The sequence below is a fragment of the Petaurus breviceps genome, unplaced genomic scaffold (assembly GCF_028583685.1).
Source record: "Petaurus breviceps papuanus isolate PSGF00001 unplaced genomic scaffold, PetGlider_PUasm1.0 37, whole genome shotgun sequence".
NCBI classification, from domain to species: Eukaryota; Metazoa; Chordata; class Mammalia; order Diprotodontia; family Petauridae; genus Petaurus; species Petaurus breviceps.
The window spans coordinates 6,321,566-6,336,029 of record NW_027186296.1 but is presented as its reverse complement, the minus strand read 5'-3'; the positions used below and the strand labels follow the sequence as shown (position 1 = coordinate 6,336,029).

The 14,464-nt window shown below is 38.2% G+C and overlaps 1 protein-coding gene and 1 pseudogene across 1 annotated transcript; one reads left to right on the top strand and one right to left on the bottom strand.

Annotated features, from left to right (window-relative positions):
• Positions 1-1,110: 1,110 nt before the first annotated feature.
• On the bottom strand, positions 1,111-2,065 carry LOC138168734 (olfactory receptor 4F4-like; annotated as a pseudogene).
• A 2,223-nt stretch (positions 2,066-4,288) lies between these two features.
• LOC138168817 (coiled-coil domain-containing protein 115-like) lies at positions 4,289-5,103 on the top strand. Its single transcript, XM_069097674.1, has one exon. It carries the CDS (start codon positions 4,341-4,343, stop codon positions 4,992-4,994), a length of 654 nt encoding a protein of 217 aa, XP_068953775.1. The 5' UTR covers positions 4,289-4,340; the 3' UTR covers positions 4,995-5,103.
• Positions 5,104-14,464: the final 9,361 nt, after the last annotated feature.

Here is a 14,464-nt window from a genome sequence, read left to right as displayed (position 1 = left end):
GAGATGGCGAGGGAGGGAGGGAGAGGGAGAGAGAGTACAAGCAAACTCCAGCAGCTTTCTGGACAACTGAATATTCTGGTATTTATTATATTATATAATATTATATAATTCTGGTAATTATTATATTTCTATGCCATGCTTGGGATGTTTCTCAAAGTTCTCATCAATTTCTTCTTTCTGTCTAGATGAAATGACAAAATGCTTTCTATTTCTTTGATCATTAATTATTACTGAAATACTCTTCACCACACTTTTCCCTCTACCTCACCATATCCTGGATTTCTCATTCAAAAGTACTTCCTTATTACAAAATGCCCCCATTTTCCTATGCTGATTCTTTTTAATAAGTATAAATTAATAATCCAAAATCTTCCCACCATGATTCAGTAATAGCTATGAAATCAATTTTGTCTTCTTGCAGTATAGCATATGCTGCTGGTGGATTCTTCCTGCTTGCCTGCTTGCGCAGTATTTATTGTTTCTCTTACGTGTAATACCCTATGTTAGAAATTAAGGGTAATTGCAAAGATGATGAAGCATGTTCTCTACCCTCTAGAATCTTTCAAACTGCTGTACCTGAGGATGGCCTTTTCTGTGACTCTTCTCTCCATATATTCACCCTATGTCAGAAAGCTCTTTGGTCTCTCATAAGAGACAACTTATTTCATATTCATTAATATATGTTCCTCAAAGGAGATACATGGTCTAGAATCTTGCACATAGTCATTTGAAGTAAGCATGGAATTTCCATGAAAAGTATTTATTCCATGAAAATTATTTTTAAAATATTTATTACCAAGTTCAGTACTGTCCAAATATAATCCTGTGCAAAGAGGGAGCCAATTTATGGCACTGGATACATAAAAAATAAATGGATGTCATCAATGCCAGAGCAGCTCAGGGTTATACTTCTCAACTCTGCAGAATTAAGGAGGAGGTAGAAGTTGAAGATATAACTCAAAGGTCACTTATAAATAAAAAAATAACCACAAATTTATAATATAGATGAATTTGTAATCAAATTTCTAGTGATCTAGAATATCATCCAATGGTTTAAGGGCTGATCAAAAAGATCCTGAAGCATCTTTTGATCATGATAAACATAATCCATCATGGAAATTCTGCAGAACCAACAATCCTTTTGGTTTGTCTCTTCACTGCCATCTTCATGTCCTTATTCCTAAATGTATATATGATTAGATTCAAGAGTGGAGTTATAAGAAAGTTAAAAATGAGCAAAAATTTATCCAAAGATAATGTGGGAACTTGCCACACATAGACAAAGAAACAAGGAACAAAAAACAAGAATACTACAGAGAGGTGAGCTGAGAGTGTGGAGACAGCCTTGGACAAACCAGCTGAAGAGTGATGTCTGACTGTAACTAGAATAATGATCTAGGAAGCGATTAGGAGGAAGAAGGTACCCATGGTGATAACTCCACTATTTAAAGTAACCCCATATACCACCCTGGAAGTATCTCTGCAAGCAAGTTTTGCAACCTGGGGAAAGTCACAATAAAAGCTTTCAAGCTTGTTAGGACCACAGAAGGGCAAATTTATAACAAAAACAAACAGACACAGAATGAAGTAACCCAATCATCCAGGCAACAACTGCAAAACGAATACATGCTTTGCAGTTCATAATAATCAGGTAATGAAGAGGCTTACAGATAGCCGCATATCTGTCATAGGCCATGGCTATCAACAAAACCAGCTCAGTTCCTCCTATGAAATGGATAAAAATCATCTGCATCATGCATCCTGGGAAGGAAATGACCTTACGCTCACTGAAAATGTCAAGAATCATCCTTGGGACTGTTGTAGATGATAGACCAAAGTCAGTAAGAGATAGGTTGGCCAGCAAGAAGTACATAGGGGAGTGAAGGTGAGAGTCAAAAATCACAGTGATCACAATGAAGAGGTTTCCCAGCACAATTCCCACATAGAATGAAAAGAAAAATAAAAAGAGGAAAATATTCATATCCCAAGAAGCTGAAAGTTCCAGCATTACAAATTCAGTTACCACAGAGTTATTTATACCATCCATTTTGAGAACTGGTATCACAGACACTGAAAGGACCTGAGGGTAGAGCAAAAAAAAAAAAAAGAAAGAAATTAGAAGTGTAGGGAATTAAATTGGTCATTGTATTTGTTCCATCAATGATTCTGGAAGACCCTAGGTAGGAAGCAGGAATTGTAGGAAATTTGAAAGCCCACACAATTAAGAAGGAAAAGTTGAGGAAACAGAATAAATTAAGTACTCAGGATCAGTAAGGAGTTGAGGAGTAGGAGAAGCAGAAAAGTTACGAAAAAAGATCAACAGGAATGCAAATGACTGAGCAGACAGAAGTAGGACATATAGTATTCTATAGCACAACAATATTCTGTCACAATCATATGCAACAACTTGTTTAGACATTCACCAACTAATGGGAATTCCTTCAGTTTCCAATTTTTGCCACCACAAAAAGAACTGCTATAAATGTTTTTGTAGATATATGTCCTTGCCCTTTTTTTTTTTTTTTTTAATCTCTTTGGTATATAGATTTAGTAGTAGTATTGCTGGGTCAAAGGGTATGCAGAATTAGATAACCCTTTCAGCATAGCCCCAAATTATTCTCCAGAATGGTGGGACACCACCAGAGGTGCATTAGTGTATTTATTTTTCCACATGCCCTCTAGCATTTATCACATTTTCCTTGTCTGTTATGTAAGCCAATCTGATAGGTGTGAGATGGTATCTCAGAATTGTTTCATTTGCATTTCTCTAAACAATAGTGGTTTAGAGGGTTTTTTTTTTAATGTTATTATTGACAGCTTTGATTTCTTCTGAAAACTGAACAGGCAATTTTCAAAAGAAATGCAACCTATCAATACAAATTGATATATAATATGTATATGTGTGTGTGTATATATATATAATATATATGACATGAATAGCTAGTAATTAGAAGAATGCAAATTAATGCAACTCTAAAGTTTCACTTCACACCTATCAACATGGCAAAGTTAACAAAAAGGAAGTAGAGTGAAAAATGCTGGAAGGGAATTACTATCCCATTGGTGAAGCTGTGAATTAGTGTAGCCATTCTAGAAAGGAATTTGGGACTATGATCAGAAAGTCACTAAACTGACATATCCTTTGACCTAGAACTACCACAACTAAACTTATATTCCCAAACTTGTATCCCCAGAGGGATCAAAAAAAGAGAAGGAGCTCATGTATATAAAAGTATTTATAAATTTCTTCTTACAGTAGCAAAGAACTGTAAGGGGATGTCAGTGAATTAATCTATAAACATTTGTTAAGTACCTCCTTTGTGCCAGGCACTGTGCCAATTAAGTCATTAAGGAATGGCTGAATAAAATATAGTATGTAAATGGAATACCATTATACCAAAAGAAAGGATAAAAAGGGTGGCTTCAAAGAAACCTGGGGAGACTTGCGGAATCTGAGAGTGAAGTAAACAAAAACTATTTATACAACAATATTGAAAGGACAAACTTATTTGAATAAATCAAGAACTCTCATCAATGCAATGACCAATCACTATCCCAGTGGACTGATAATGAAGTATACTAACCATCCTCTAATGGAGAAGTGATGAACTCCAAGTGCAAAAGGAAGGAAATATTTTAGACATGAACAATAAAGGAATTTGTTTTGCTTGACCTGGAATATGTGATATAAGGTTGTTTTCCTTGTTTTTCTTGTTTGTTTGTTTTAAGGGGTAGAGGTAAGAGGGAAAGATGTCTGTACCTATATATAAAAGTACATCTCTATACTTTTAAAGTATAAAAAGCAATAATTCTAAGGCCTAACATCCACCACCTGGTTGTGTGTGTGTGTGTGTGTGTGTGTGTATATATATATACATATATATATATATATATATATGTATGTATATATATACATATATATATATGTGTGTGTGTGTGTGTATATATATATACTTCTTTCGAACTAGGCATAGTAGTAAGAATTGCAAGTATCATCCAGGCTACCTATCCCATTCTACAAATGAGGAAACTGAGACCAAGAGAGGTTAAGTGGCTTGACCTAGGTGCTATAGGTAGTAACAAAACCACATTTTAAATCTAAGACAACAGACTCCAAATTTATTGCTGTTTCTTCAAATGGCAAAAAAAAAAAATTTTTCACCATAAATAAAACTGAACCGCTACCCTTACACAAAGGGCAGGAGAGTGGCTCGAGTTTCATGCCCTCACTAAAGATGGCGCGCCATGTCGTCGCGCAGTGGCTTACGGGCGCACACTGATTGGCTGGCTGCTGGGGAAGAGGCGGAACAGGAAGAGGTTTGTGCAGCGGCTTCCTGGCTATGGCGGCTGCGGGTGAGGGACAGAACGCGGGTGTCCCGGCCGGGACCTTGCGATCTTTGAGCACCCAGCTCGATGCGAGCATCGTTCAGCTGCTCCAGGAGCTTGAGGAGCTGGAAGGGAAGCGCGCGGCCCTGAACGCACGAGTGGAGGAGGGCTGGTTCTCCCTCTCCAAGACTCGCTATGCTATGGGTGCCAAGGCTGTCAGCCCCCTTCAGTATAGCTCCTCTATGGTTCCCTTCTTCCGAGTCTGCACGAGTGAGCCCGAGCCTGGTCGGCCTGAGTTCGAGGTGATTTTCACTGGACCTGAGTCCCCGAACGACGAGAAACCCAAGGACGCCCAAGGTGTGCGTGATTATGGGGAGCCAGAATCTGAGTCTCCAGTGCTCAGGAGGCGGCAGCAGCCTGAGGGCGCTTCTTTGCAGCCCAGCCCACCCACGCCTGCAGCCGCGACTTCTCCAGAGAGGGATCCCCTGACCTGGTTTGGGATCCTGGTGCCCCAGAGTCTGCGCCAGGCCCAGGGAAGTTTCCGGGCCGCTCTGCTGTTGGCGGGGGAGATTGCCGCGCTCCAGAGCCGAATCGAGTGGGGAAGAGCCCAGATTCAAACCCTGCTACAGGAAAAACAGAAACTGCTTCATCAGCCGAAGGTGGCATGAACACATTCTCTAAAGTTTAGAATCTAAATAAATTATTTCGTCTCTTATAAGATGACTGTCAAAAAAAAAAGTAAAAAATAAAACTTTTTTTTTCCTTTTCTGAAGAAAACGACACATTTCTTCTCCTTTCCAAAGTTCCTGCTGTAATAGTAAAGAATCATACATGAAATATGTTTTTTCAATTGTTAAGATTCAGAAGCATCAGGAAGTACACTACTAATGTGTAACCTTGGCAGAGTCGTAGCATCTGCCAATACATCGATTTTGCCAATGATTTTCTTAACCTAAAATATGTTTTTTGAAAACTCTGGTAATGCTTAATTTTTTAAAATTCCATGTCTGAATGTAAATGGGTGGGAGCAGGGAAGAACTGAGAGCAGAGGGAAACTAAACACGCAAAAGAGAAAAACCATATTACACATATCCAATTAGCAGGGATGAAATGAAACCTTTCTATGATTATAGATGCTTAGAATTTGAAAGTACCAGTTTTCAAGTAAACGGGTGGTACAAGAGCCATAGAATGCCTGCTAAGAAACCAGAGTTCCTTGAGTCTATAATGATCACACACACACACACACACACTATGAACTTATCTGTTACCAAAATATATATATGAAAGAAAATATCTATTAGGCTTATAATGACCAAGTTTGGATTGGATAAAAAGATGAGAAAATGTACCTCTGCCTAATTTGAAAGGGGAGGGGGAGTTCGATGTGTTTGGATCATCACATACCCTGTCGGATTGAGTTGTGTTGTTTAATTCTGCTGAACTACTTTTTTTCCTCTTCCATTTTGTCTCTGTTACAAAGGATGGTTATCTTGGGGGTGGGGGGAGAGAAGTGAGGGATCTATTCAGAAATGAAGATGATATAAAAACAAAACTTTTTAAGTTTTTAAATTTAAAAAATAAATATATTCTATAGCAAAAGTATCCTTATGAAAAGAATTCAGAGGGCCTCATGAGGATTTTTTCCATCCTCTACTTAAAAGGACTCATTACCACTGCCTTTTGGAGCCCCAAAATTTTTAGTTACTTTGAAAAAGAAAAATAGTGTCTTCTTAAAGATGAAATAATTCGTTTTGCTCACAAAACTCAAGAGCATGAAAAATGATGAATGTCTAATATTGGCAAAGTCACTACATCACTTTGTTACAGGTTATCTTATACTAAAATTTATTAGTAAAAACTCTTAGTAGTGCTTACTATACCTATGTTGTGTGTTTGTATATGAAGGGTAGCAGGGAGAAATGGTGATCAGAAAGAAGTTTACCAGACACTTCTAGAATAGAAAATCAAATATTAAGCTTACCTACCAGACCCAGAGCTTGAAAATTGCTACTACCAATAATGTAAATGTAATCCATTGATGATGACTTATAGTAATTTACTTTTTAAACCTTCCCAGACCAAAATACAGTCTTTGAAGAGAGTTTAAGAGACTTAAGCCACTAAAATGTCTAAGGACTAAGCAGAGTGCAAAGGACAAAAAAATCCACGGGGAAGGAAAGAGATGTTTTTAAAAACCGTCAGAAACAGAGAAAAAAAGGATGAGCTTTGTTTGGTGGGAGTTTTTTGTAAATTGAAAGTGCCAGAAAAATGATCCAGGGGTTAGCTAGTAGCAAGAGGGTCATAGAGTACCCATCCAGTCTGAACCAGGGTTTTTTCAAACAGTTCACATTAACTCTTGTGTATCACAAGTATGTCTGCTGTGCATGATGATGTCCTGGGATTTCATTAACCTTTTGTGAAATTTAAATCTAATGAAGAGGGAGAATGAAAAGTTCCCACCAAGTAGTGTTCTGTTTGGTGTAAGGAAGGGTGAGTGATGGATGGCTGCATGGAAACTAATATAAGTCCTTGTATATTCCAGAAATTTGAAGGGTTAAGGAATAACTGAAAATATTAATAAGCAAATTATTAAAGGTACCACTTAGCCCTCATGAAAAATTTTCCTTCACCCATCGCGCTTTCTATATTCCATTTCTTAAATAATTTCAGAAGATGAAAGTCAAACAACTATATTTTAGGAAGAACACGGAAAAGATATGAGCAAAAAAATAGGAAAGATGTTCCATCTACTAATACCTGTTCTACATAATCTTCTGTTCCTTTGAGACAATTGGGTTTAAAAAAATAAGGCTAGAGAAATTGGTAAGAGAAGGGTTCCACTCATTCTGTTGTTATGGAGGATAATCTGAGATCATGACGCTGAGGGAATTTTTAAAAAGCAAAAGAATTTCCAGACCTCAATTAAGGGAGGAAGAGAAGGCATATTAGGCTCCTCTGTTTACTCAGAAAATGTCATATTTAGTAGCATGTCTCCCAGGTGTAAATTTTTGCCTGTATAAGGGTGGGGAACCTGGGGCCTCGAAACCACACGTGGCCCTTTAGGTCCTCAAGTGCAGCCCTTTGAATCCAAACTTCACAGAACAAATCCCCTTAATAAAGGATTTGTTCTGTAAAACGTGAACTCCATCAACAGACCTCACCCAAGGACCTAGAAGGCCATATGTGGCCTTCAGGCCCCAGGTTCTCCACCCCTGAATATTGACTTGGGAAAGCAAATTCTACAAACAAGAAATAGAGATATAGCGGGTCAGAGTCAAGATGGCAGAGTAGAAACAGGACCTCCTAGCAGCTTCGGGTTCCACCACCTCCAATTCATGTAAAAGGGGACTCTAAACACACATTGGAGCTACAGAACCGACAAAATGACACAGAGAAGCTAACCTCCTCCTGAGAACAGCCCAGCAGGCTGTAAGCAAGTGGGCAGCACAGCACTCTGGGAGCTGATCCCAGCTCCCCACTGAGGTTTTAGCCCCAGGGCGGGCCTGACCAGCCACCCACTGGAGGGACTCCAGATGACCAGCAGCTCTGGAAGTCCAGAATTATCAACACATAGATGCTAAGGACAAAGTGAGAGGTCAGTGCAGTGAGGAATTTGGAACCCAGTAGTTGGGAGTGCTTCGGCTTTTGCCACTGAGGGCTGTGGCCCAGCAGCTTCAGCTCCTGGCCCGAAGAGTGTAGAGGGACCAAGCGACCAATCTGACTGGTAATCGCTCTTGCTTGAACCTGCTTGGATCTAGACTGCAGTCTAGGGTGGAGGTTCTGGAGTGTGTGACCAGCTTGGAAGAGCTTGTGGAGGCTTCAGAGAGGGCACCCAACTAATACCTCAGGCAGCTGAGAAAACCCCAGCATTTAGTACGAAGGTCCCCTGTCTGGTAGCAGAGTCCTACTGTGGCAAAAAGCCCAGGGGTCAAGTGACTGAGTGGCGACATGACCAGGCAAAGGAAGCAAACCAAGCAGAGCAATCCAACATTACACTCCTATTTGGGGGACAAAAAGGATCAAAGCATGAAACAGGAGGAAGACAGTGAAGTCAGAACTCCTGCACCGAAAGCTTCAAATGAAAATACAAGCTGGTTACAGGCCATAGAGGACCTTAAGAAGCAGATGAGAGAAGTGGAGGGCAAATTGGGAAGAGAAATGAGAACGATGCAATAAAATTATGAAATGAGAGTCAGCAGCCTGACTGAGGAAAATAACACCTTAAAAACAGACTAACTCAAATGGCAAAAGAGGCTCAAAAAGGCAATGAGGAGAAGAATGCCTTAAAAAGCCAAATTTTCCAAATGGAAAAAGAATCTCAAAAGCTCACTGAAGAGAATCATTCCTTCACCATTAAATTGGAGCAAATGGAAGCTAATGACTTTATGAGAAATCAAGATGCTGTTAAACAGATCCAAATATATGAAAGAATAGAAGGCAATGTGAAATATCTCACTGGAAAAACCACTGACTTGGAAAATAGATCCAGGAGAGATAATTTTAAAATTATTGTACTACTTGAAAGCCAGGATCAAAGAAAGAACCTAGAAATCACCCTCCAAGAAATTCTCAAGGAAAACTGCCCTGATGTTTTAGAATCAGAGGGCAAAATAGAGGTTGAAAGAATCCACCAATCACCCCTGAAAAAGAACCCAAAAAGAAAAGTCCTAGGAATATAATAGCCAGGTTGCGAAATTTCCAGATAAAGGAGAGCATATTACAAGCAGCCAGGAAGAAACAATTTGAATATTGTGGAAACAAAATCAGGATAACTCAGGATCTGGCAGCTTCTACACTGAGGGTCAAAGGGCTAGGAATGTGATATTCTGCAGGTCAAAGGAGCTGGGATTAAAACCAAGAATCACCTACCCAGCAAAACTGAGTATCATGTTTCAGGAGAAAATATGGTCATTCAGTGGAATAGAGGACTTTCAAGCATTCTTGCTGAAAAAAAAAACAAAGTTGAATAGAAAATTTGACATTCAGATACAAGAAGCATGAGAAGGTAAACAGGGAAAAGAAATCATAAGGAACTTATCAAAGTTGAGCTATTAACATTCCCACATGGAAAAAATGATGATTATAACTGATGAAACTTTTCTCAATATGAAAATAGTTGAAGGGAATACATATATGTATCAGAGGGTACACGGGCATATGAATACATATGTGAATGTCTGTATATATGTTTACAGGTATACATAGAGGGCACGGGACCAATTTGATAGGAAGGGATAATACTTAAAGCGGGAAATCAAGAGGTGAGAGAGGAATATAATGAGAGGAGATGGGGAGAGACAGAATGGGGTAAACTATCTCATATAAAAGAGGCAAGGGAAAATGGTTATAATGGAGGGGAAGAATAGGAAGGCAAAAGGGAATGGGTCAACCTTATTCTCACTGAATTTGGCTAGGGAAGGAATAACATACACACTAAATAAGGTATCTCACCCTACAAGAGAGAAGGGGGGATGGGGATGAGAGGGGGCATGATGGAAGGGAGGGCAGGCTGGGGGGGGAGGGAAGTTGGAAGCACCCACTTTTGAAAAGGGACAGGATCAAAGTAGAGAATAGAACAAGTGGGAGGTGGGATAGGAGGGAGGGAAATACAGTCAGTCTTTTACAATATATCTACTATGGTAATGTTTTCCATTAGCGACACATGTACAACCTATACTGAATTGCTTATCTTCCCAGTAAGGCTGAGTGACAAGGGAGGAAGGGAATGAATCTGGAATTCAAAGTTTTAAAATAATATGTTTAAATATATATATGTATATGTGCTATTATTAATACTATTTTACATGTAATTGGGAAATAAGTTATACAGGCACTGGGGCATAGACATCCACCTGCCCTACTGGAAAAGTCAAAGGGGGTATGGGAGAAGATATGGGAGAAAGCAGATTGGAGGAGGGGATAGATATCCTGTGGGACTGCTATTTTGGGGTGGTGGATAGGGGGAAAATGGGGAGAAAATCTGTAACTCAAAATCTGTCAGAAATGGATGATGTGAATCAGAAGTTAATAAAGCATTTGAAAATTAAAAAAAAGAAATAGAGATATACACTTTATTAGAAAAAAGGAAAGAAATCAGAACCACAGACCTTGATCTGAAGGAATCTGGTAATATTATTTAGGCTAACCTCTTTATTTAATAAATGGAAAAGCTGGGTTAATTTCCCCAGATCACACTTCAAGTCATTCACAAACTGCAACTAGGACTTGGGTCTGTCTTCCACCACTAGAACCCCAGTCTCTTAATTTTCAATCTAGCCTTCTTTTACAACGGAATATTATCATTTTCTGTGAAAGTAAGAGTATCTAATGAAGCTGCCCCTTCTCATAGGTGTGAAGAGCCATCAGCTTTGATAAAGTTGGCTCTAATCTAGCTTTTCAACTCGTGTCTGTAGTCTTAGCAAATTGTTGCCACATTACACTTTGTGCCACATTCCCCACACTTGTAAAATGGGAGCCTTGTACTACATGTTGTCCAAGGTCCATTTCAACTCCATATCTATGATTCTATTAATATAAATCTGGTGTGTGCCCCAGAATTTAGATGACAACAATCTAAGATAACAATAATAGTGTATTTGCACTTACCTATCACATTGCAATTTATGAAGCACTTTTCCAAAATCCTTTGGGGTATGCAGTATTATTATTCTCATTTTTTAAAGAGAAATTCAGTTTTAATTTCTAAGTAACTTGCCCAAGGTCACACACTCAAAACACAAAATCAGATTTTCTAAATGGAAGACAAGTGAACTTTACACAATGGTTCCTCCCTTCAGGAAGGACCTGATATCTATAGAACTGGATTCTTATGTCTGTCTTCTTTCACTCACCCTTTCTATCCCCCTTTCTCCTAAGTCCACTTTAAGGAACTTCCCTTTCAGAATTGGCCAATATTCCTTCCTGCTCACCTATTGTCATTGATCCTTAAAAGCTGCTCATCACTTTTCCTCTACCTCTGGAGGCATACCAACAAACAGATGCTGGATGCCACCATTAATCATGCAGATGAACAAGAATGTAGCTGAGGAGGTAAACATTGTAGGTTTCCAGGATTAAAGAAATAAGAAGCAGGAGGGAGTAAGACAAAATGGAAAGAACAAGAATAACAAAACAGCCTTGTATAATTACAGTGACCCAGCTGGAGATTCTCCTGGTCCCTGCCCAAAGCAGAACAAACCTGCTTCTCATAAAATTTTCCAAGGACTAATAGAGGTAGGAATGGCAAAAACACTCAGTCATTCGATTTGCCATATGAGAAACTTGAACTTACAGAGTACAAGGTGTTGGCAGTGAATAAAGCACTGGCCCTGGAGTCAGGAGGACCTGAGTTCAAATCCAACCTCAGACAGTTAACATAAAAACTAGCCATTTGACCTTGGGCAAGTCACTTAACCCCAATTACCTTATCTTCCCCCCTCCAAAAAGCAAAAAATAAATAAATAAATAAAAATCAGAGAGAGTACGAAAATAGCTGAGAGATATAAAGAATAAGACTAAAATATCAATCCACCAAAGGTGGAAATATTCAAAATAAGCTAAGTGACCTAAGTCATACTTGGGTTTGATGTAGTTAAATCTCATCTTATGTATCGGGTACAGTTCTAACTGAATCATTTTCAGAACAGACATTAATCAGATAGACTGCCTCTTATGGATGGCAACCAGGGAATGAGGGGATTGAGGAAACTTGAGATATTTAGCTCAGCAAAGATAAGACTTAATAGTCTTAAAATATTTGTAGGGTTATTATGTGAGACAGGGATTATACCAGCTTCACTGCGGAAGGTAGGACTAGGACTTATGGATATGAAAAAGGTGTTAATGTTGATTACTTTGATTCATCTTAGTTTGAAAGATTGTTTCCTTTGCTTAAGAAGAGCTAAGCCATCATAAATATTCATTTAAGCCTAAATTACCTATAGATTTAAAAAATTAATATTTTAACAAGATTTAATATACTTTTAGTAATATAGTTGGTGGAACTGTGAACTGATTACACCATCTTGGAGAGTGATCTGGAATTATGCCTGAAGAGTTATTAAACTACCTACTGGGGCAAGGAACCTATAGCCATGAGGCCACATGTGGTTCTCTAGGTCCTCAAGGTCAGCCCTTTGACTGAATCCAAACTTCACAGAACAAATCTCTTTAAACAAAAAATTAATTTGTTCTGTAAAACTTAGACTTAGTCAAAAGGTGGCACCCAGGGACCCAGAAGGCCACATGTGGCCTAGAGGCCACAGGCTCCCCACCCCTGGTACTACCCTTTGACCCAGCAACATTAGCATTAGGTCTATTTTCAAAGATGACTAGGGAAAAAGGAAAACAACCTATATGTTCTAAAAGATTTATAGCAGCTCTCTTTGTGGTAGCAAAGAACTGGATACTGCAGAGATGCCCATCAATTGGGGAGTGACTGAATAGGTTGTGGTATTGATCATAATGGAATGATACTATGCTGTAAGAAATGATTAGTACATTGATTTTTGAAAAACATGAATAGACTTGCATGAAATAATGAAGGATGAAATGAGCAGAACCAAGAGATCATTGTATATAATAACAGAATATTATTTTAAGAACAACTTTGAGTGGGTGTCATTTTGACTATTATAGATACCCAAATTAAGTACAAAGAATCTATGAAGAAAGATGCTATTTACCTCCAGAGAAAGAACTGATAAATAGAAGTATATATAGATTGATTTTACATATATACATACTTGTGTCTCATAGTAGCCAGCTTTGCGGGAAGCAGGGGAAGGAAGGGAAGAAACAAAAAAGGAAAAAAAAGGTTATCTCTTAATTTTATTGCATATTTAAAACGAATAGCAAGTTGTACATAATAGATTTGCAATTTCATGTGCAATCATAATTTTTTCTACTATATTATGGAAGTGCTTGTTTTATTTCACAAATTAAGAATAAAATAATTTTAGAAAAATCAATAGTAGATAAGTTGGACTAGGAAATATATCTTTATAGAAATAAAATAATATAATAATGGAATTAAACTTAGATAAACTTAGACTCTTTACTAAAGGTCAGACTGCCTTTTTTCAAGCTCTTGGAGGGTGGGGAGTTGACTCAGCTCACCACAAGTTCCTCTTTTAATAAGTTAGTTCTTTTTCAGTGAGCATCTTAGACCCAGAGCATAAATCCTTGAAGGATTATGGAAGGAGACTTCTCAAAAAAATTTACAGAATGATAGACAAGAGTTCTAAGCCAATGAAATATTGAATCTAGCAGTTATCCCACTCTAAAAACATCCTGTTTCACCCGTGACAGGCCCAACAGTCGAATATTACAAATATAAGTACTCTGTAAATCCTATGAATCAGCCTGATGAATATATTTCCTTTTTTCGTTGTTATAAAGATTAGCTTTGTAAACCCATGTAACTATCAGTAATCACTGAGGGATTAGTTGATCTGATTTAGTGGTAACTTTCTGGCCTTGCTCTTAAATCATTTTTCCCAGAAGTAAAAAGCCTCAGAAATTTTTTTTCTTTTTGATATAAATTCATCAGGTAGATGTTACAGAGGCATGAATTTGTTCAACATAAAGAAAATCCTCCTTAAGATTAATACTGCTATTCAAACCAATATTTCTATCTCGAATTCCTTTCCTGAACTCCATTCCTATATTACAAAGTGCTTGATAGATATCTTCAGTTAAATTTCTTATAGGCATGTCAAGCTCACCATACCCAAAACAGAACTTACCTGTATTTTCCCAAAAATCTATCTCTCCTTCAAACTTCCCAATGTCTGTGGAGGGCACCATCATGCTACCAGTCACCCAGGTCTGCAACCTCGGCTCTATCTTTTATTCTTCTTCTGTCCTTTCTTTCCTATACCCAGTCAGTTGCCAAATGTTCTTGCTCCTTCATAGCATCTTCATAACAACTTTTGCATCTATTCCCTTCTCTCCACTCCCATAGCCTCTGCCCGGGCTCAATCCCAGATTATTTCTCACTATTGCACTCAGTTCCTAATTGGTCTCTCTGCATCCAGTCTCTTTCCTCTTCCATCTTCCACATTGCTACCAAATTATTATTCCTAAAACAGAATTGACTCTATTACACTCCTGTTCAAACATCTTTAATGCTTGC

What these genes read in the sequence shown, in the direction of transcription:
- LOC138168817 (XM_069097674.1), top strand. Translation starts at nt 4,341, where the DNA reads ATGGCGGCTGCGGGTGAGGGACAGAACGCGGGTGTCCCGGCCGGGACC.